At 43.6% G+C, this 20,555-nt stretch overlaps 1 protein-coding gene across 5 annotated transcripts in view; it reads right to left on the bottom strand.

Annotated features, from left to right (window-relative positions):
• NAXD (NAD(P)HX dehydratase) overlaps positions 1-18,073 on the bottom strand; it is a 34,919-nt gene extending 16,846 nt beyond the window's left edge. The window contains exons 1-4 of one of the 5 annotated variants that reach the window (XM_054975109.1): positions 15,671-15,722; positions 7,776-8,150; positions 3,693-3,843; positions 1,291-1,336 (exon numbers count right to left, since the gene is read on the bottom strand). In XM_054975109.1, coding sequence (XP_054831084.1) covers positions 1,291-1,336; positions 3,693-3,843; positions 7,776-8,150; positions 15,671-15,692 — 594 coding nt within the window. In that variant the 5' untranslated portion in view covers positions 15,693-15,722. The other 4 variants (XM_054975107.1, XM_054975112.1, XM_054975111.1 and 1 more) reach the window with 4 other exon arrangements.
• Between the last annotated feature and the right edge of the window lie 2,482 nt (positions 18,074-20,555).

The following is a 20,555-nucleotide window of genomic DNA, read 5'->3' as shown; positions in this document are numbered from 1 at the left end:
TGGTGGTGGCGAGTGCCATCAAGACATGGCTGACTTATGGCGACCCCTGCTGGGGTTTTCATGGCAAGGGTCTAATAGAAGTGGTTTGCCATCCTGGTCTTCTTTGGAGGTCTCTCATCCAATTACTAATCAACACTGACCTTGTTTAATTCCCGAGATCTGATGAGATCGGGGTTGCCTGGGCAATCCAGGTCAGGGTGTTTATAGGGTTAGAAGAGTATAAATACGTTCTTAGGCTGTATTTGTACCTACCCTCTCAAAACAGCAGAGGTTTACTCCAACAGTAACTTTAGAACTTCATCTCGAAGATGCTAACATCCACAACATGAACTGGAGTAGTGCACTCCTCACTGAGTTTGCAATGCCAAGAACACAAAACTATGTTATTGCTGGAGTAAATGCTGTTGTAGTGTTTGGCAACCTGCAAGACATAAATATGCCTGAAACATCAACATACATGCTATGGTCACTCATCAGTTCCGAAACAGAACAATATTTAAATGATGTTATACATCAACTGAAATACTGAATTAGCAAGTAGGTTTGTTTTCTATTTCATCATTTTCTTTTAAATTTTAACATTTAACTAGTGATAATTTCTGCACTCTAGAAAGTCAATTTAACATGCAATCCATGGTGATTAGAAGGGTAGCCAGGTTAATTCTGTTGCAGAAAAAGAAACAAACCTCTGGTGGCATCTTAAAGAACAATTTCAATAAGAGCTTTCATGAGTTAAAACCAGGGCTTTTTTTCAGCTGGAACACAGTGGAACGGAGTTCTGGAACCTCTTGAAAATGGCTGGTGGCCCCACACCCTGATCTCCAGACAGAGGGGAGTTTAGATTGCCCGCTGCACTGCCGAGCGGTGCAGAGGGCAATCTAAACTCCCTTCTGTCTGGAGATCAGGGGGTGGGGCCACCAGCCATGTGACCATTTTCTCCGAGGGCAACCCACTGAGTTCCACCACCTCTTTTCCCAGAAAAAAAGCCCTGGTTAAAACCATGGTAAAATCATTTTCAAAGACTGAACAGTGCACAGGGTTATAATAGCAATTTACTATCAAAATGGCAATTAGCCATCTTAAATAAGGCACCATCAATTTCTATCAGAATATTCAAGACTGATTCATTGTATCGTGTCTTAAACATATTTAATATTAGACTATAGTATGCCTAATGCTAATGATCCAGTGCATAGTGCCATTTTCTGTGGGCTTATGTAGGCTTATCTCAGAGTGCAGGGATCCAAGTATTTGAACATACACCCCATGCAAAGTTAGGAAATCACATACCACTTTGAGAGCTGAAATTGCAGCAAAATATGGTGCCCCTGTGTACCTGCAAATGAAAAGGCTTAGCTTAAGAAGCACATCTACTTTGGTATCATCAACTTAGCATATAAACCAGGATGAAGACTAATTAAAAGACTAATTAAAAAATTATTTTTCCTTCTGTTAATTACATATCTACTTTAAAATTTAGATATTAATAATGATCCAGTCATAATAGAATGTTAAATCTAGCAGGATAGACTGTTAAGGTCTATTATAATATAATCAGGTGACAGAATAGTTGCCAAGTGATATACTGTTATTTCTTGAGCTTGTTTCCACTGACAGATATTTTATACACATAAGAATTTATCCACAAAAAGAAGCAAGAAATTACTTGGTTGTATGAAACAGCCATCAAAACTGCAGTTAACTTGCAACAAACATGAGTGTTACTGTATTTCTAGTAAAAGTAATAGTGTTCTGTCTGATTACACTAGCCAAAGCACAGAACCTTGCGACCTTAGCAGTAATTTCTTTACAGGAATCAGTTAAAAGGAGGGCAGAATAAGACTGACTTGGTCTGCCTGGGTAGGCAATAATAACTGGTAAGATATACTTGGTTCAGATCTCCTGATAGAACTTACAGTATAAAAGGACATGCTCTATTGTCTCTACCTGCCCGGATTGACAAGGGCATAGGCGATTTGCATATGGAATATGAGCATATCTCCCCTCCAAGACAGCGGATGGAAGGGCGTTAAAACGAGCTAAGGTGAAAACTCTGCGGTGTTTTGGGAACTGCAATGAAAAGAGATAGCTAAGTGGGGTAAAATTTTGTTTTCTATTCGTTACTGGCATGAGTGTTACTGTATTTAATCCACTGATACAGAACTTGAATGTGACCTCTCTGAGGCACCACCTATCAAGCTGTTAAATCAAAGATGCACTTTCAGTCTGGCCAAGCTTTTTAGACGTATGAAGCAAGTTAAAGAATAAAGAAATACACAACAGAATAAGCTCCCTCTCAGTATTATGCAATAATAGTCTTCTCTATATAAAGGGCACAGGGTAAGACCTGCAGACCTTTAGATTTCAATTCCATTCCCTGTGCTACACTGGCATAAATTAGTATTGGTAAATTTGTTGGGCAGTAAGGATTTGGGCAACATTTAAGATCAAACACTGAAGCATTTTAATAATAAGAATAATGGTATTTGATTTATATATCGCCCTTCAGGACAACTTAATGCCCACTCAGAGCGGTTTACAAAGCACGTCATTATTATCCCCACAACAAAACACCCTGTGAGGTGGGTGGGGCTGAGAGAGCTAGAAGCTTGTGACTGACCCAAGGTCACCCAGCTGGCTTCAAGTGGAGGAGTGGGGAATCAAACCCGGCTCTCCAGATTAGAGTCCCGAGCTCTTAACCGCTACACCAAACTGGCTTTCTGAGGACCAGGGCTTTGTTTTTCAAAGGATAATAAAGCTTAGATTCTCAAGCTTGTTGGATCCTGCTAAGCAAGGAGCTCTATAACTCCAGCTTTAGATATAAAGGCGAGCAACTGTCCGCTACCACATAAATACACCTGCCCAGCCCTCATGTTTTGATGGAGAGCAACAGCTTGGTACAAACTGGCGTAGTATAGTTTGTGCTTGTGCTATGAGTTAGAATTCTAAGCAGCCTCCTTTTCAGCTGGGCGCCAAGGAAGAGAAGGCTGTACTTCCTTGTCTGGGAACCAGCCCTGATGCTCCTTCTGCTCTTTTTTGCAGTAAGAACTATCCTCAGTGCAGCACAGATAGCAGGAGCTCCCTCATAAGACTCAGACAGATTAGCAAGACAAAAATATTCACAGAAATGGAACCCTGTAAAAGTTCCACTGGTTTGCTCTGAAGCAGGCAGGAGTGACAGGGAGGGAGTCCTCCCACTGGACAAGTCAGAAGTCATCTGCACAGTCCTCTAAAGCAGTAAGAAGAGTAACCCTCTCCTGAATAACCTCTACCAGTTGAAACAGAAGAATATTCTACTAGAATTCTAAAGGCACGGCAACTTACTCTTCTCCTAGGACTCACATATTGTCCACATTTGGTCTCAAAATTTACAAAGCCCTGGACTTATTCTTAATCAATCAGTTGGGAAGCTGAGTAATGTAGATGACTGAGTATGAACTGTTATGCTTAGCTAGGTTTTGAATAAACTCACATGATGCTAGTAATTAATGTCTTTAAACAGAAACCAGCACATGTGGATTGTCAAAAGACACTCAACTGGACACCCGTAGAAAAACTTTGTAAAAATTAGGGACAGCTTTTCACCTTCTAAACTGTTATGGTGTCACCAATAACTAATAAAGATGGAGAAAGGGATGTGGCCTAAAATGGTCTGAACATTTACTTGCAAGAGTGATTTCCCTTTAACTTACTCTTGGCATCCTCCAACAATCCCTATTCGTCCATCTTGGCCTTTATGTTTTTTGGCAGTTAGAGGAGGAATAACATTTCTCACCAACTGAAATATATTCTCCATATCCTTTATAGAATGTGTTTTGTGCACCGAAAATGATCTCTCTATTACTGAAAAAGAAATAAAAGTATGATTACATTACACATACAAACTTTTCATAATATTCAAGATAACTGCATGAACTCGTGAACATGAACTCATACTACCAAGAAATTTTAAGTATCAACAATTCTTATTCATATTCTTTAAAATCCTACATTGTAGGCACATTCCTAATTTTAAGCACTGCAAGCAATCTTGCTTGCTACTAATAAAACAAAGAATGTGCATTTATCTTTGCTGGTTTCATTAGGCCATAATCAATACAAATCAACCACCAAGTAAACACAGGTGAGAAAGCATTTGTGTAGTTTTACAAACACAGTATGCTGGGAGCCTGCACATCCAGGCATCAACTTTCTGTTTTCCTAAACTAGCCACGTGCTTCTGGAAGCACCAGAAATATCCGAGAAGAAAACCTAGAGAAATACAATTTCCTTAGGAATACCCCTACACTTAGATTATATCATTCATACTAATTCTGTTGGTAGTCCCTGCTAGCTGTTGTAGCTGACAAATATCAGCAACGGATTAGGGAGTTTGCATGACCGTCCTTTATAGATTGCAAGTGCTGAGTTTGACACAGTACCTCAATCTCCTCCCCACTCCTTTAATGCAATTTGGAAGCATTCCATATAGTATTACACGGGATAACCAGACAGGAAAATGTGAGCAGTAGCACTAACTAGGATTTTTGTACTTTCACTTCCCATGTTAGCAGTAGTATTGGAACTGTCACACTGATTCTCTCTCACACTCCCCCCCGCCGCCCATCTTCTCTACTGGCATTGTCAAATAGGCAATGTACAAAAGAAAGGAAGACAAGTAAGGATGAACAGTGGTGCCTCATCCCTAGTCTAAAAGCCATCTTGTGATGAACTCCACACTATAAATACCCCTCTCTTTATCTGCTGCAAGGCAACTTTTATACCAGGATGCAACCAACTCCCACAACTGGGAACAAAGCACTGGGCAGGAGAAACGTGGACTGGTAAGAAACATGGACTGGGGTCTTAACCACTTAAGTCTCAAACTGCAAATCAGAAAAAAGATTAATGTTGCTGGGACACATATTAGAATAAAACATGTCAATAGTTTTAATAAATTAGTGTTCTGGACATGAGGTTTCAAGGAAAGGACCTCAAAAATTGAATAAATTCAAGACAGGCAGCAAAAAAGTGGTATTATTTTTCCATCTTAAACTGCCATCAGAGAGCTTTGGTTATTATAATTCCAACAGAAAATTCATAGTACACAATAGCTATCAAACTGTTCTTCTTCCTTAGTGTTTCTCTTTAAGTATATATGTGTGTTATATGCTGTCAAGTTGCCTCTGACCCATGGCAACCCTATGAATGAAAGACCTCTAAAATGTCCTATCATTAACAGACCTGCTCAGATCTTGCAAACTCAAGGGTTGTGGCTTCTTTTACTGAGTTAAACCATCTCATTTAGGTCTTCCTCTTTTCCTACTGCTTTCCATTTTTCCTAGCATTGACTTTTCCAGACAGTCTTGTCTTCTCATAATGTGACTAAAGTATGATAGCCTCAATTTTGTCATTTTAGCTTCTAGGAAGAATTCGGGCTTGATTTGATCGAGAACCCGCTTATTTGTCTTTTTGGCTGTCCATGGTATCTGCAAAACTCTCCTCCAGCACCACATTTCAAATGAGAATATATGCTACCTACTTTTTAAAATTCAAATTCTGCTTAGTTGTCAAAATCAAATACATTTTACAAGCAGCACTAATTTCCCAGAGGGAAAAAAAACCTCTGAGAGTATATTGAACAAGACAGCCTAATAGTTGCATTATCAACAAAAACATTTTTACTTCATTCTCAGTACAACCACATCAGTGACAGACTAATATATACTGAGATAGATTCTCACAGGTCAATAATTCTAGCTCATCATCTGAAATAGAAGCCCTCTTGTAATAGCCATTCTCTGCAACTGAGCTTACATACACAACCTATCTAGAACAGAAACAGAATATAGTTATGGACACCTCAAAGCATGACTTAATCCAGCTGCACTTTATTTTTGTTAGACAACCAAAAAGGGAGGGTAAGTTCTCAGGGCAGACAAAGAGTGAACAGGGACAGAAATCATGCTGGGTGCTGAAATCTGTTCTGGACTCCTTCACACTCTTAATGTCAATAGCTGTACATTCAGATTCTTCTGTACAATTGTGGGGAACTAAAAACTTGCTCATTTTCAAAACAGTATCAACTAAAATGGACAAGACTCCAATTAGGGCCCTCAGTTCTATGCTGGACACTATATTTGTTGTTGTCATATATTGTCTATATTACTTCACACCATAAAAACAATGAAGATACCTAAACAAACAGGATGGGAAAGATTAAGAGGCTTTAGGCACAAGCATCTGTAGTTTAGGAGAGCACAGACAGGAAAAAATAATTAGCACCACAAGCACTGCTCCTCATTTCTTTTAGATAAATTACTGTGCTGAACCATAAATATATTTTCCAAACAATTATTGTTTTCCTTATGATTTTTCCTAAACTACCAGTTTTTATAACTACGGCATAATCTCAGATACCTGAATAAATTACTACGAAGTGTTAACAATTCTCAGTATAAAGTGATTATGAAATCAGATTAATGCCAGCTATTGAAGGTTTAACAGCAAACTCCAGTGAACCAAGAATTTAATTAAAGGCACAAAAACAGAATAAAGGGCACACAGACAAGATTGCTTAATATAGATTATTGACCTATTAACACCTTAATCACTCTGTCACAGTCACAAAAAGAAGTTAATCGTAAGGAAGATGGATTTTCTCCCCCTCTTTAAAAAAATGCTTTCCCAGCAATAGTGAGTAAAGAACCAAAGGCAGCCAGCCATCTACCTCAGCAAACAATCTGGTATATGAAGCCTATGCATAAACACAATTTGGCATCTATTCTACAAACACTCACAGAAACATTCTTGTCTTCTCCTTTCCCCAGCTCAGCTGATGTTGAGGAGTCTTCTGGCAGAAGAAGGAAGTAGGGGAGATTTTCCCCTAATTTAGTGCAACCCCTTTCTCCAGTGCCATTTTGTGAGAAGCAGATGGACTGGATGTAGAAAGGATTCTCTGGGGATAAGGCACTTTAACTCATTTGTATTACTGAAGCCACCTACTACTACTATTACTAATCTGATAGGATACCTACTGCTACCTAAAGGCAGCCTTAGGGTCATATTTCAGCAGGGCTCAGGTGAAAGTATTAGAATGCTCTTTTATAGAGCACGAAGTGATGTAATTGCAGCTTCAGAAGTGACAAGCCCTCAAAAAGGAAGATTTCGTAGCCCATCAGTGGAGCAGATTAATTGAGAGAGAATTCTCCCAAGGGCCTAAGGCAGGAGACAGCAACAAACTTGCCTAGGGTTAGATTCATGAGGATCAAATTTGCAGAACGTTAGACATTACAGTCAGCCTAAAATTAATTTAGTAATGACTGATTTTACAAAATGGACATCTAACTTCCAGGAAGGGGTGGGTGGGTGAGAAACAGGATTTAAAAACATTATATAAATTCACTATGCCAATTATTAATCCCGACACTCCTATAAAATGCTAAATATCAAGCCATATGAATTTTATTCCCCAGGTGAACAGAACTCACTTTTTAAAGCCTCCACGATCACAATAACTACTGAGATACACTTCTACAAATACTTAAAAAACAGAGCTATACAAACACCGTTGCCATGATCTATAATGGCATGACTTTCAAGAAATGCCACATCTACTCAGGCTTTTATCGTTTGAGTTTAGCCTAATACAACAAGATATTCTGGATCATTTAAAGACACTTCAGACCACACCACTAGCCAACAGTTCCATTTATTTTTTTTAAAGAATTCACCACCAATGAGAAGACATATTAACTACCAGATTCAGGTATCATTTATGCAATAGAATGAAGTACCTATGGGTGGAGACAGTGCTGCTGTCATAGAATTATAGTTAAAATTATCTCCATATGATCGGTGATTTGATCTCCGAGAAGGACTGCTTGATAGACACTGTGCCCTTTGAGATACTGTGGACGAAATCCCTGCTAACATCTGTCCCAACATCTGCAACATTTGAAGCTCTCTAGCATGCTCAGCTTCTCGCCGCTTGTCTTCAATTTTAAGCCGCTGTTCTTCGTATTTGTAGAACTTCTCTTCGGTATCCATACTTTGTTGCAGAAACTTTTCCATCATTTTGTCCAAGGTTAAATTTGCATGGCGTTTTTTTGATCTTTTAGCCTGAGATAGTAAGGGCGATGCATTGGTGTGGGCATTAATTTGTTTAAAACCTAAAACAAAAGTAAACGTTATTTTTTTCCCTATTTGTTTATTTGTTTATTTCAAACATTTATTAGCCGCCTTTCCTCCAAAGGTGCTCAAAGTGGCTTACAATGTAAAATATCAAAAAAGCAGTTAAAAAACAAAGTTAAAACACAGTTAAAACACATTAAAAAAACCTGTTCTAAATAAATGTCTCCTGAAGCTAGAGAGTGAAGGGGCCAGGCACACCTCCCTAGGGAGATATAGAACCGACATCTTGAATTGGGCTCAAGAGTGGACTGGTAGCCAGTGCAGCTGCTGTAATATCAAGGTCACATGTTCTTAATAGCTGGTCCCGACCAGCAGTCTCGCTGAATCAATCTGCACTAGCTGCAGCTTCCAAACCGTCCTGAAGAGTAGCCCCAAGAAGAACCCATGGCAACAGTCGAGTTGAGATATAAGACATGGATCACTGTGGCTACATCTGACTGAACTGGGAATGGGAGCAGCTGATGCACCAGCTGAAGCTGGGCAAACACACTATGAGCTGCTGCAGCCACCTAGCTTTCCAAGGTGACTGCTGTGTCAAGCAGTATTCCGAAGCAGTGAACCTGACTTTTCAAGGGGAGCGTAACCCCATCCAAGACAGGGGAAATCGCACTAGTCCAGAGAATCTGTCTTGTCAGGATTAAGTTTCAGCTTGTTCATCCTCATCCAGCCCATTACTGACTCCAAGTACCAGTTCTGAACATCAACAGTATCCTTGGAACTGGATGGAAAAGAAAGGTAAGAGCTGAGTATCATCCACATATTGGTGACACTGCAGCCCAAACCTCCAGTTGGCCTCTCCCAGTGGCTTCATGTAAATAGTAAATAACATGGGGAATAAAATCGAGCCCTGTAGGAGTCCATAGGTCGTTGGCCGTGAGGTCCCCCAGTAACTCCACAGGGTCCTCCATGGGATCCCCCAGTAACTCCTTCTGATACCAGTCACTCTGATAGGACTCAAACCACCATAATACAGTGCTCCTTCGTCCCAGGGTTGAGAGACGACTCAGAAGGATACCATGGTCGATGATACTAAAGGCTACTGAGAGATCCTGCAGGACTAGCAGGGTCACACTTCCCATCTAGGTATCAGTAGAGGTCATCAACCAAAGCAACCAATGCAGTCTCTGTTCCAAATCCCATCGTGAAGCCAGATGGAAATGGATCCAAAAATAAGTCTCTTCCAAGAACCCCTGGAGCTAAGAAGCAACTACCACCTCTAACAACTTGCTCAAGAATAGAAGATTGGAGACCAGCTGAAAGTTCTCCAATATAGTAGGGCTAAGGGAGGGTTTTTTCAACATAGGCCAAATTACTGCCTCCTTAAGCAAAGGTGGTACAATTCCTATTCTCAAGGAAGTATTTATCACTCCTCTTACCCACTCAGCCAGTCCCCTTCTGGCGGCCTTTATCAGCCAGGAAGGGCAATGGTCAAGAATGCAGGTAGTCAGCCTCACCTATGCAAGGATCTCGTCCACATCCTTGGGCTCTATAAGCCAAAAGGTATCCATATAAATTGGACAAGCCAGAGGTATATTATATGACCCTGTATGTATGCTGGTATCTAACTCAGAACAGATCCTGGCAATTTTGTCTGCAAAGCAGCAAATTAATCACAGCAAGCTGTTGTGTGGTCAAAATCTAATTCCATGGGGCAATGATTTTCAAGCCCCTGAACCCACAAAACAACTCAGCTGGATAATTACATGTAGACGCAATGGTGGCAGAAAAATATTGCCTTTTCCCTGCCACCAGCACCACAGAATAGGCTCTAATAGGCTCTATGTTGTGGTCAATTGGGACTTGCTCCGAGTTTTCCACCAGCCACGCCCTAGACATCGTCCCCCTTCTGTTCCACTGCCATCAGTTTCCCTGTAAACCATGGAGTCTGCTTGGCTCTGTCCAGCAGGAGAGGGTGATTAGGGGTGATTGTGTCAACAGCCTGGGCCATTTCCATGAGAGCAGCCGGGGCATTGACAGAATCGTCACTAGTGGAGGTGGGGAAATCCTTGAGCGCAGACCGGAAGCCAGTGGGATCCATCAGGCGCCTTAATGGGACCACCACCCCTGCAAAGGGAAGAGGAAGCAGTGAGCCTAAACTCAATCAGGAAATGATCTGACCATGACAAAGGAGTAAACTTTAACTCCACCTTCAGATCGCATTTCCAATCAGTATAGTAGTGTGTGGCCAGTAATTACTTGGGACAGACCTATGGTCATCATGGAGACCATGAAATCCTAAGTTACTCCTGACAGTTTGGTCTTGGCATGGATGTTGAAGTCTCTCAGGACCACCAGTCTAGGGGTCTCCACCAACATGACTGAGACCGGCTCAGCAAGCTCAGAAGACAGATAGCTGGGCAGCTGGGTGGGTAGTACATCAGCTGAATCCCTCCCCTGTCCTGGTCATCCACCTTCAGGAATGCATACTTAAACCCAGCACACTGCTGGATACGGGACCTCAATAGACTAATGGCTTTAAATTGTTGGATTGGTTTTACCAATGGTTTTACCATGCTTGAGTGGTTTTAAAAATAAGTTAAAACAGTTTATTTACTTATGTCATTTCTATTCCACATTTCTTTCTGAAACAGGTAACAGAGTCTAAGTGTCCACTAATAAATAATCAATCACAGGTAAGCACTTGTTAGTTTGAACTGTGCAATTTAATGTTTTCAAAGTTAATGTATTTCCTTATTTTAATATCCTGCTTTTCTCCCCAAGGGCTCAAAGCATCATTCTCCCAAAAACTCTGTGAGGTAGGTGAGGCTGAGAAGGTGTGACTACTCCAAGGTCACCCAGCAAGCTTCCTTGGCAGAGCCGGGATTCAAACCCAGGGCTCCCTGATCCTAGTCTAACTACATATTTATGATTACTGTGGACGGATGTGGTTAAAAATAGAAAAAGGCAAATTAAGGATTCTTAATAAATCATATAATGGATTTTTTTTTCAAGCAGCGCACACCGAAAAAGAAAAGAACCTATGTTAATTTGATCTTTTAAAATGTTTTAACACCTCAGTTTCATTCGTGTATTGCAAGCTATTACCTAGTTCAACAAACTAATCTCCTGCTTCCAAATCTGAATTACAAAGGGATTCAAATGTAAACATGTCCTCTTTGAAGTTATTTATGCAAAAAAAGTAAGCTTTTTGAAGTGTATGTCAAAGGTAAGGTAAGAGTTAGCTTTCAAATCCCGATATATACAGAATGCATGAACATTTCTGTACTTATCAAATAAAAAAAAGTTATCTCTACAAATCAGAAAAGAACACGTAAAGGAAATTATTTTGTTCTCCAAAAAACTTTCCCCCACACCCAGAAAAATGTGTGGGAAAAAGTCTGCAGATTTATCAACATCAAGGATGAAGTTTTTACCTGATAGGAATGGATTTCTACTGTCATGTTGCATGTTTAAAAATGCAGACAACAAATTGTATATTTGCATGCACACAGCTGAAGTAAGAATTTCTTCTTACAGTTGGGCTAAGAAAAATGCTCTCCTTAAGAGAGAAGACTGGAGGGACAGTGTGGCGTAATGGTTAGAATGTCATACTAGAACTTAGGAGACATTGGTTTGAATCCTCACTCTTCCATGAAACACGGAAGAGCCAATCACATACTCTCAGCCCAACCCTATCCCACAGAGTCTGGGGGTGAATAAAATGGAACCGAGAATAGGAGCTGTTTTAGGTCCGCACTGGGAAGAAAAGTGGGGTATAGCTATCCTAATTAAGAAATGATGTTTGCAAATTTATCAAATATGTAGTAGACTTGCTATACAACAATTCTGCCACCACAAAAAGATAAGAATTCCTCATTTTGCAGTTTATCACACATGCAGATATAATGCATGGTTCTTTAACACGACACCTCAATAAGCAAACACTTCTAAATGAACGTGAAAACCAGTATTTATGTACATAAACATGAGAGGTTTACATGCATGTGTACATGGATTTCCTCTAACTATAGGAGTAAAATAAATGAGAGATTAGTGGCTGCACACCATGGACTGGTATGAAGTGTGCTGTTGTGACAACCACACAAAAGCCAGGCTTTAAATGTGCTAACAGTTAATACGTTATTGGTATATTGCATATTGAAAACAAGAAAGCTGTATTTACAGAACAACTATAATCTGGTGTCATGAGAATGGATATCAGAACGAAGGTCACAGTCAAAGCACATTGGGCAATATTAAGGGCAACTCTGCTTCACATAAAGGGATGGAAAGGGACACCACAATCTCTTTAACAGGATGAGATTGTTTTTCCTCTGTATTGAGCACAATTAAAAATATGAGAAGGGATTTCCATCCTCTGTCTAGACAGGAAGAGAGTGGGGGTGGGTGGGAATAAGGCTTTTGCAATAGAGCCAAGATCCCCTCCTTCTTTCAGAAGCACCTTAAGACAAAATGTTTTTAAAAATTTGTGGTGGGTGAGATTTTATACAGATAGTTCCCAAGGTGAAAAAAAATCAAAAGATTAGAGCGCTTGTTTTTTGGGGGGTGGGGGAGAGATAATGCCTTTGAAGGAAGAAAAAAAGAGGTTAGCCGACCCCTCCCCCCCCCGTTTTTGGACTCACCCTCAGCGGCGGGCAGCGGGATGGCGAAGGAGGGGCACTCCACTTTGATGGGGTGCTGGACGAACGAGGAGCATTCCCCGGAGCCGCGGTGGAAGCTGTCCGGCCGGGGGGAGCCCAGCTCGCCGCCCTCCTCGTCCTCGTCCTCTTCGTCCGGCTCCTCCTCATGGCCGTCGCGCGGGTCGCCGGGCCCGGCCGAAGGGGGCGCGGCGAGGGCGGCGGGCCGGCGGCTGCCATCCGCCGCCGGGCCGGGGGCGAGAGGCCGCTCGGGCACGCCGTGTCCGTCGCCGCCGGCTCCCCCGCCGGCCTGCCTGCAGCCGAGGATGCGGTCCATCTCGTCGTAATACTTGCAGATCTTGCGGGCATGGCCGTTCTTCTTGAGCCCCTCGCGGGCCTGGTAGTACTGGCGCTTGAGGCCCTTGATGCGGATGCGGCACTGCTCCGGGGTGCGCTCGAAGCCCAGCTCGGCCAGGCGGCAGGCCACGTCCCGGTACACATGGCTGTTGCGAAAGTTGCCGTCCAGCGCGCTCTGCACGTCGGCCTCCCCCCAGATCTCCAGCAGCGCCCGCGTCTCCAGGTCCGACCACAGGAAGCCCCGCGTGTTGGTGATCATCCTCCCGCCCGCCCGCCCGCCGCGACGGGACAGGACGGGGCCCGCAATGGCCGCGCCCGCCGCCGGGCGAGGGGACGACGAAGGCGGTGGGCGGGAGGATCAATGGGGAGAAGGCGGGCAGCGGCGGGGGCGGATTAGCGCCCGCCGCGCCCCTCGAGTCCCCTCACAGTCCCTCCCCTCTCGGCCGCCGCGTCCCTCGCGAGGCGGCGGCGGCACAGGGGGAGCTCGGCCAGCGCCGCATCCCTCACGCGCTCCCCGCGGGCCGGCGGCCGTTCCCTCGCCTCAGGTGCAAGCCTCGCCCCCGGCCACGCGCACAAACGAGACCTCGCCGGCCAGCGGGCGCCAGGCCTTCCTCCCCGTCAGCGCGGCGTGGAGGAGGCCGAGCCCCGCTCCTGCTTCATCTTCTCACGCAGCCCGCGCCTCGGAGAAGCGGCGCAACACCGGCCCGGCCTCCTGGCCCTCGACGCTCATGGCGCTCGCCCCCCCTTCCTCCTCCTCCTCCTCCTCCCGGCCAGCGGAGCTGGCGCACAAAGCCCTCGCCCGGGTGCGCGTGTGAATGTGGCGTGCCACGCGAACGACAACCAGCAGGGCGTTTCGAACGGGCCTGGGCTCTGGGGAGGAGGAAGGGCGCCTCAGCCAAGGCTCGTCCATCGGCCAGGCTCCTCGCAGCCAGAACTCCCGTACAGGAGGAGCAGTGCGGTCCGTATCGCTCATGCCGGATAATAACGCCGTGCTTAGCTTGCTGCAACAAAATAAAGCAGGCGCCCAGCGGCCCCTTAGAAGACTGAACAGAGTTTATCCCGGCGCAAGCTTTTTTTTCTGCCTGTCCTCCCTCACCCGACTTAAGAAACGCGCTCAGGGCGCCTAGGAAGCCACCCAGTCCACCCCAGGAGCGCTCTCCAGCCCCACCGGAGAAAACACCAGCAGCCGCCGGCGAGGGCCCAGACCCATCTCTCTTCACTCAAGTAACAACTGGCACAAGGCAAGAATGGGTCGTACTTCCCTCCTCCCAAAGGGAAACACCAGCATTTTGAAAGACACCCTGGTTGACGCGCGCACTCGGTTGCTTTTTATACAGGTGCCAAGTAAAATCATCCCTTCCACCGGCACTCCTGAAATCTAACCCTAGCGCCTCTCAACAAGTGCAGTTGCTTGTTATTTAACCCCAGCCGCATACCAGGTGCCCGCCGCAGCATAAGAAATCACCGGGTTCCACCCGGCCAGCCGCAACATCTGTACACAGGCAACCAATAGATCTAGTTTTTAGAGAAGCGACGTCGCACGTTCAAGGACAACGATCTTGTAGAGACAGCCATGCAAGCTAGCCTTTTAATCCAAACGTCTGTTGCCTGATGACTTCATGATATTTGCAGTGGCATTCTATCAGTTGTCTGAAGAAGGGAGCTCTGACTCTTGAAAGCTTATGCTCTGAACGTCTTGTTAGTCTCTAAGGTACCATTGGACCCAAAACGGCTATTCTACTGCAACCCGCTTAAAATTTTCCTGGGAGTAAGCCCCCCCTGAATAGAAGAGTTAGATTCTGAGAAGACCTGCTTAGGACCTGCTACCTTAGACTAGTCAGGTTTCGTCTCGGAATCCAGAGATGCAATCTGTGGATAAGAACCTACAATTCTGACCTCATTCATTGTTTAAATTCTTCCGGAGATCAACAAAACCCACGACTTGGCAATACACAGAGAAGCCTACAGTACTTTTAAAAACCCTCTAATTGGAATATATGCATGTATTTGAGCCCGGCTCCTAGACTACATAATACTATGTACCTAAAACAATATATCCCATCCATTAAAATCAACTCGTCTACCTCAATCTGCTCGCAATAGCCAGCAAGAACGCCCAGCCCACACACTCTCCCCGCTCTCTGCAAGCTTTATTTAAAAAAAAAACAGTTTAATCAGCTTCACGCTCTTATGTTTTGTCTATGGAATCCATTTTAGGTTAGTCGCCCGTAAAGCAAGTAAACAAAAAGGTACGAGGCTCCATTTCTTGTCTTTTCATGCAAGAGATAATTCAAAAGAATTATCAAAGAAAGCAAAACTACCTGTCTGGCTTGTGGCTGCAAAGGCACCGCCCTCCCTCTGAGACTCAGGCCACCCGCCCAAGCAAGCCACGGAGGGCGGCGCGCGTACCTTTTCCATAGCGCAGCCAAAGCATGACTGCCGCCGAGGCGAGCGCTACGAGCACACAGGCGCCCCGTCCCCCGATCATCCCTCGGAAAGGGGCGACGGCTCTCCCGGCCCCGCTAGCCCTATAGGCGGAGAGGCCGATTCCCACGCTCTCTTACCTTGCCGCCAGGCGGGGCTCATGCCGCCTCCTGCCAAGCACTCAGGCCAGCACAGCAGCCGACGCACAACCCCAGCGCCGCTTCCGGAACTAAGCAGCCGCTAAGGGGCCGCGCAGGCCGGGCTATGCCCGCCTCCAGCGCGAAGCCAATCCTGGCGGGTTTGCTGCGTTGATTGACACGATAAAAATAAATATATTGCTAGATGGCGGTAGGAACGCGTCGCTGGAAGTCTTTCGGACAGGCAGTCGCCTGGGTGTAAGGCTGATTGAATAGCCCTGAGTAGGATTCTGAATAAACCTGCGTTGGGTAAAGCTGGCAGTCGCTTAGGTTCCCGCTGTTACTTCCTTTGAAACCATCTCCATTCATTTCAGTGGCATTTATTTCCAAGATTTGCAGAAGGGAGCTTATACGCTGAAAATCTTGTTGGTCTCTGAGGTGCTACTGGACTCAAATCCTGCTGCTAGGGTTGCTAGCCTCCAGGTAGTAAAGGAAAAACACTAGGGGATATCCCTGTTTTTGACTGCACTTTATATCCCTGCTGTTCTTTAGTCAGCCTCCAGGTAGTGGCTGGAGAGCTCCAGGAATTACAACAGGTCTCCAGGCCGCAGAGATCAGTTCACCTGGAGAAAATGGCTACTTTGGGGGGTGGACTCTATGGAATTATGCCATGCCAAGGCCTTTCTTCTCCACAAACCCTTTCTCCAGGTTTTTCCAGGTTTCCACACACACCCCAATCTCCAGGAATTTTCCAACTTGAAGCTGGTAACTCTACCTGCTGCTGTACCGCAGACCAACATAGCTGGCTACCTATCTGAAACTTTATTTCCAAGTAGGGTTGCCAGCCTCCAGGTAGTGGCTGGAGATCTCCTGGCATTACAACTGGTCTCCAGACCACAGAGATCAGTTCACTTGGAGAAAATGGCTACTTTGGGCGGGTGTGTGTGTGTGGACTCTGGAATTATGCCATGCCAAGGTCCTTTTCCCTCCCCAAACTCCACTTTCTACAGGTTTCACCCCCCAGATCTCCAGGAATTTCCCAACTTGGAGCTGGCAACCCTATTTCCAAGTGATTTTCAGAGCAATCCTAAGCAGAATACACCAACACTACACTAGCAGTGTAACCAGTAATATCTGAGCTAGAGTTCGCCCTAGAAATGGGAATATCCTGTTTAAATGGCAAGAATGCAGTCTGGAAAAAGAGGAACAGCAAGTCTCTGAGGCATGTGGAGATGTCTGTTCGTACATCACCCATGCCCACACACAAATTATACCAAGTTTGGGATTGGGGGGCATGACATGGAAGAAGACTGTATAGAGGGTTGGGAATTTTGATAGACCGAGCTCTATGTATATATTGTAGGTGGTGGTGGAAAGTGCCCCAAGTCATAGCTGACTTATGGTGAACCCTGGTGGGGGTTTCATGGCAAGAGACTAACAGAGGTGGTTTGCCATTGCCTGCCTCTGCAATCCTGGTCTTCATTGGAGGTTTTGCATCCAATTACTAACCAAAACTGACCCTGTTAAGCTTCAAAAATCTGATGAGATCAGGCTGAGCTATCCAGATCATGGGATGTATTGGTACATTCTAGCTTATTCTGTCTGCATTGTGTGATTTTTAAAAAAAGAAATAAAAGGTCTTTCACTTCCACTTTGTATGAAAACCTAACACACTATTTATCTACTATACTGGTGGGTTTTGAACTGGTTAAAATATATATAGTGGAAAACATTCTACATCCCCAATTTGGAAAGAAAAGATTAAACATGTTTTTTTATCTAGCAATATATAGTAAGTTTAATTACAAATTAAGAGAAGCACCTTCATTGAGGTTTTGCAATATTTCAGTGCAGTTGGTAACTAGTTAAAATTCACAATAGGAAACATTTTAAAATCTTTAACTGGCTCATAGTCCTCACAAATGTACACATGACTGGCAGGTGCTGAAAATGTTATGGTAAGGGATACAGTTTACAGATAATCTTACCCAATTCTCCTTATCCCTTGGTAGGACAATACCAACAACCAGCTTACCAATTGATTATATGCTTATCATGGTGATTCCTACATGGTAACTAGTTAAGATTGTCACCCCAATCCTGATTTAAAAACAACAACACAAAACCCAAGAAATAATTATGTTTAACAATTGCCCTTATTCTTTTTGGATACCCTTGCTTTCTTTTTGCTGAGTTGTTGCTCTGAATGTAGGCTTTGGTTGCTCTGTTGCAACATAAATCTGCAATGGCACTGCATGAAAAGCCCAGCAGTTCCTCCACCCCCTTCTTTTTTGAGAAGGAATACTTTAAAAAATAGAATTACCTCATCTAATGCTCAGCTGTCTCTGTTTTTTTGTCTGGTAGGAATAGCTTTTCACAGATCACAAACCAGTTCTTGTGTCTTTTCTTTGGTGTCCTACATCTCCAGGATTGGGAGGGACCTTCTCTTGAGCAAACACCTGCTATTACCATTAGCTGTGATTGCATCACGACTTTATTACTTCATCCTTTAATCTATGTGGAATTTCCTGTCCAGCAATCTTCCTATCATCCGGAGATCTTAGACAAGCATTATTCCCAGAAAGGGTGAATATAGTATAGTATAGAAAGTCAGGATGGAAGAAGGAAAGAGAGATAAGAAATACAGGCTCCTGTTTGGACAAGTAATACCTTTCACTTTGCTCATCTGATTGTTTCTTTCATTTCCAGGTCATCTTTAACAGGGTATGATTCCTTGCAGTCTAGAAAGCATCAAGGGGAACAGCTTTCTAATACCAGCGCATATCTTCCCTGGATGTAAGGATTAGGCAATTTTGTTCTTACATCATGAGTCAACAGTGCAAAAGTAAGACATACTCTTCTGAATAATATACTCATAAAGATTTAACACTGTTGGTATAAGAAAGTAATTTACAGAGGTGACAAACTTTCCAATAATTTGGATCAAGGAAGGCATGTTAAACTTCACTTTTTAATCTGGGTTTCACAGTGTTTTAAAAGGGTTTTTTTCCTATAATAAATAAACTGAAGTAGTGGAGTTAATTGTGACAGCAGGTGATATACATGGCTTTCATCTCTCAACTTTTAATTACAATGTTCCTAGTTTCAATTGGATGCCTGCCTGGATAAATTATGGGAGTTTCTGATGTGATTAGTGTTGTATAGCAACAGTGGAGGGAGAGGGTAGTCTGTCAATGGATGATACCATTTTGTGCTGTGAAATGATCAGACTTCTGGTTGTTCCTGATAAAGTGGCAGCAAGAGATAAACAGAAAAAGGGGCATTCTGCAAGGGAAAACTTTATATTTTCTTCTTTAAAATTTAATTTAATTTATTCAGTTTATAGTCCGCCCTCCCCACACTAGTGGGGATGACTTGTCCTCCCCTCTCTCTAATACACAGTGTCAGAATTGGTTAAATTCTTGACAAAAATGCACAGTGAATATATTAACGGAATGAAAGAAAGTGGAGTCACAACATTATTCTGGCTCTTTCTAGTTCTCAGAGAAAACCAGAAAGGGACAAGGGAAGGTAACGAAAGGAGTAGCTGTCTGTGATGGGGAAGTGAATGTATCAGTTCTAAAATGATAGCTAGTCTTCTTTCCCCCTTTGTCTGGGAAAGCGGGTTCTAGTCCACAACTTACGTCCCAATAAATCTGTTTTGGCTCCAGCGACCTAACATGGCTGACTTTCTAGTATATTTCTGTTATAACTGGCAGTGTAGAATGATTTCTATATGACAGAGTGCCAGTTATGAAGTGGTTCTCAGAACAACCAAATGAGTGACAGCAAAGAGTGAATGCAGACTGTGCTTGTAAAGAACTGCTTTCTTCGCCTTAAGGGACTCTTTCTGTCTTGCTGTTCAGTACATGCGCACAGAAAAGGCAAGCAATTTTCTAGAAATGTGAATAGGCACTTAAGCATAGCTGTTTGAACTTTGGAGCATTTGTCTGAAACACCATCTTGTGTACAAAACGTGCTCTGGAAATAATTTTAATAAGAGATGGATGCTCAGCTGCAATCAAGCCCACAACCATTTTTACTAGCCCGTAATACTTGTTACTAGCCCATCTGCCCACACATTCTTAGTCATTTGTGGCACATAAAAATCCTTAAGGATAGAAGCAAGAATAAACATCCTTTTTATTTACAAAAGCAACTTTATAAGCAAGTGGTTATTTAAAAGCCTCACTACTAACAAAAACTGGAATAATTATAGAAGAAACTGTTGGGTTTTAGTAGTATATGAAAGCAGACTGTTCAGCTCTCTTCAGTCACCATAAAACGTGCATCTTCCCCTCCCCTCCCAGAATATGAACTAGTAAAAAACAAACTTCCATGATCCTTAGCAACAAAATATAGTATTTTGGGAGGCATGCTCTTTTCTAGCAACCCTAAGGAAAGTTGTCTGGGTCCCTTCATACTCTCTTCAAATCCCAACTGAACTGTAAAATCCTGTCAGGAACCCTGGCATTCTGAAGGCGGAGTTCTGACCAGCCAATCAAGGGGAAGCTGGCCAATCCGGTTCTTATTTCAGGCCACTGTCAGCTCCTCCCCATCCAACCTTCTGAGCGCTGCGTGGTGGAAACCTCTCTGCAAATTACATTCCGTCATAGGGTGCTAAAATTTCTGACCATCCCCCCAAAATTTTTAAGAGGTGAATGAGGTATTTTCTGCATGGGGCTTTTTCATTGGTTCTGGCCCCATACTGCATCAATTTCTCTCCAGACTTCTGCATGCATGGTCAAAATACTCTGATTCAGTATCCAAACTGCTTTCCAGACTTTTTTGCATTCCGCACAGAGAAATGCTACAACTGCTGCAGAACTGATCTTTTCCCAGCTTTTCTGCAGCTTTTCTCCCTACACTCATACCCTAATTTTTTTTC

The sequence above is a fragment of the Eublepharis macularius genome, chromosome 3 (genome assembly GCF_028583425.1).
Source record: "Eublepharis macularius isolate TG4126 chromosome 3, MPM_Emac_v1.0, whole genome shotgun sequence".
Lineage (NCBI taxonomy): Eukaryota > Metazoa > Chordata > Lepidosauria > Squamata > Eublepharidae > Eublepharis > Eublepharis macularius.
This window is presented reverse-complemented; position numbering and strand designations above follow the sequence as displayed.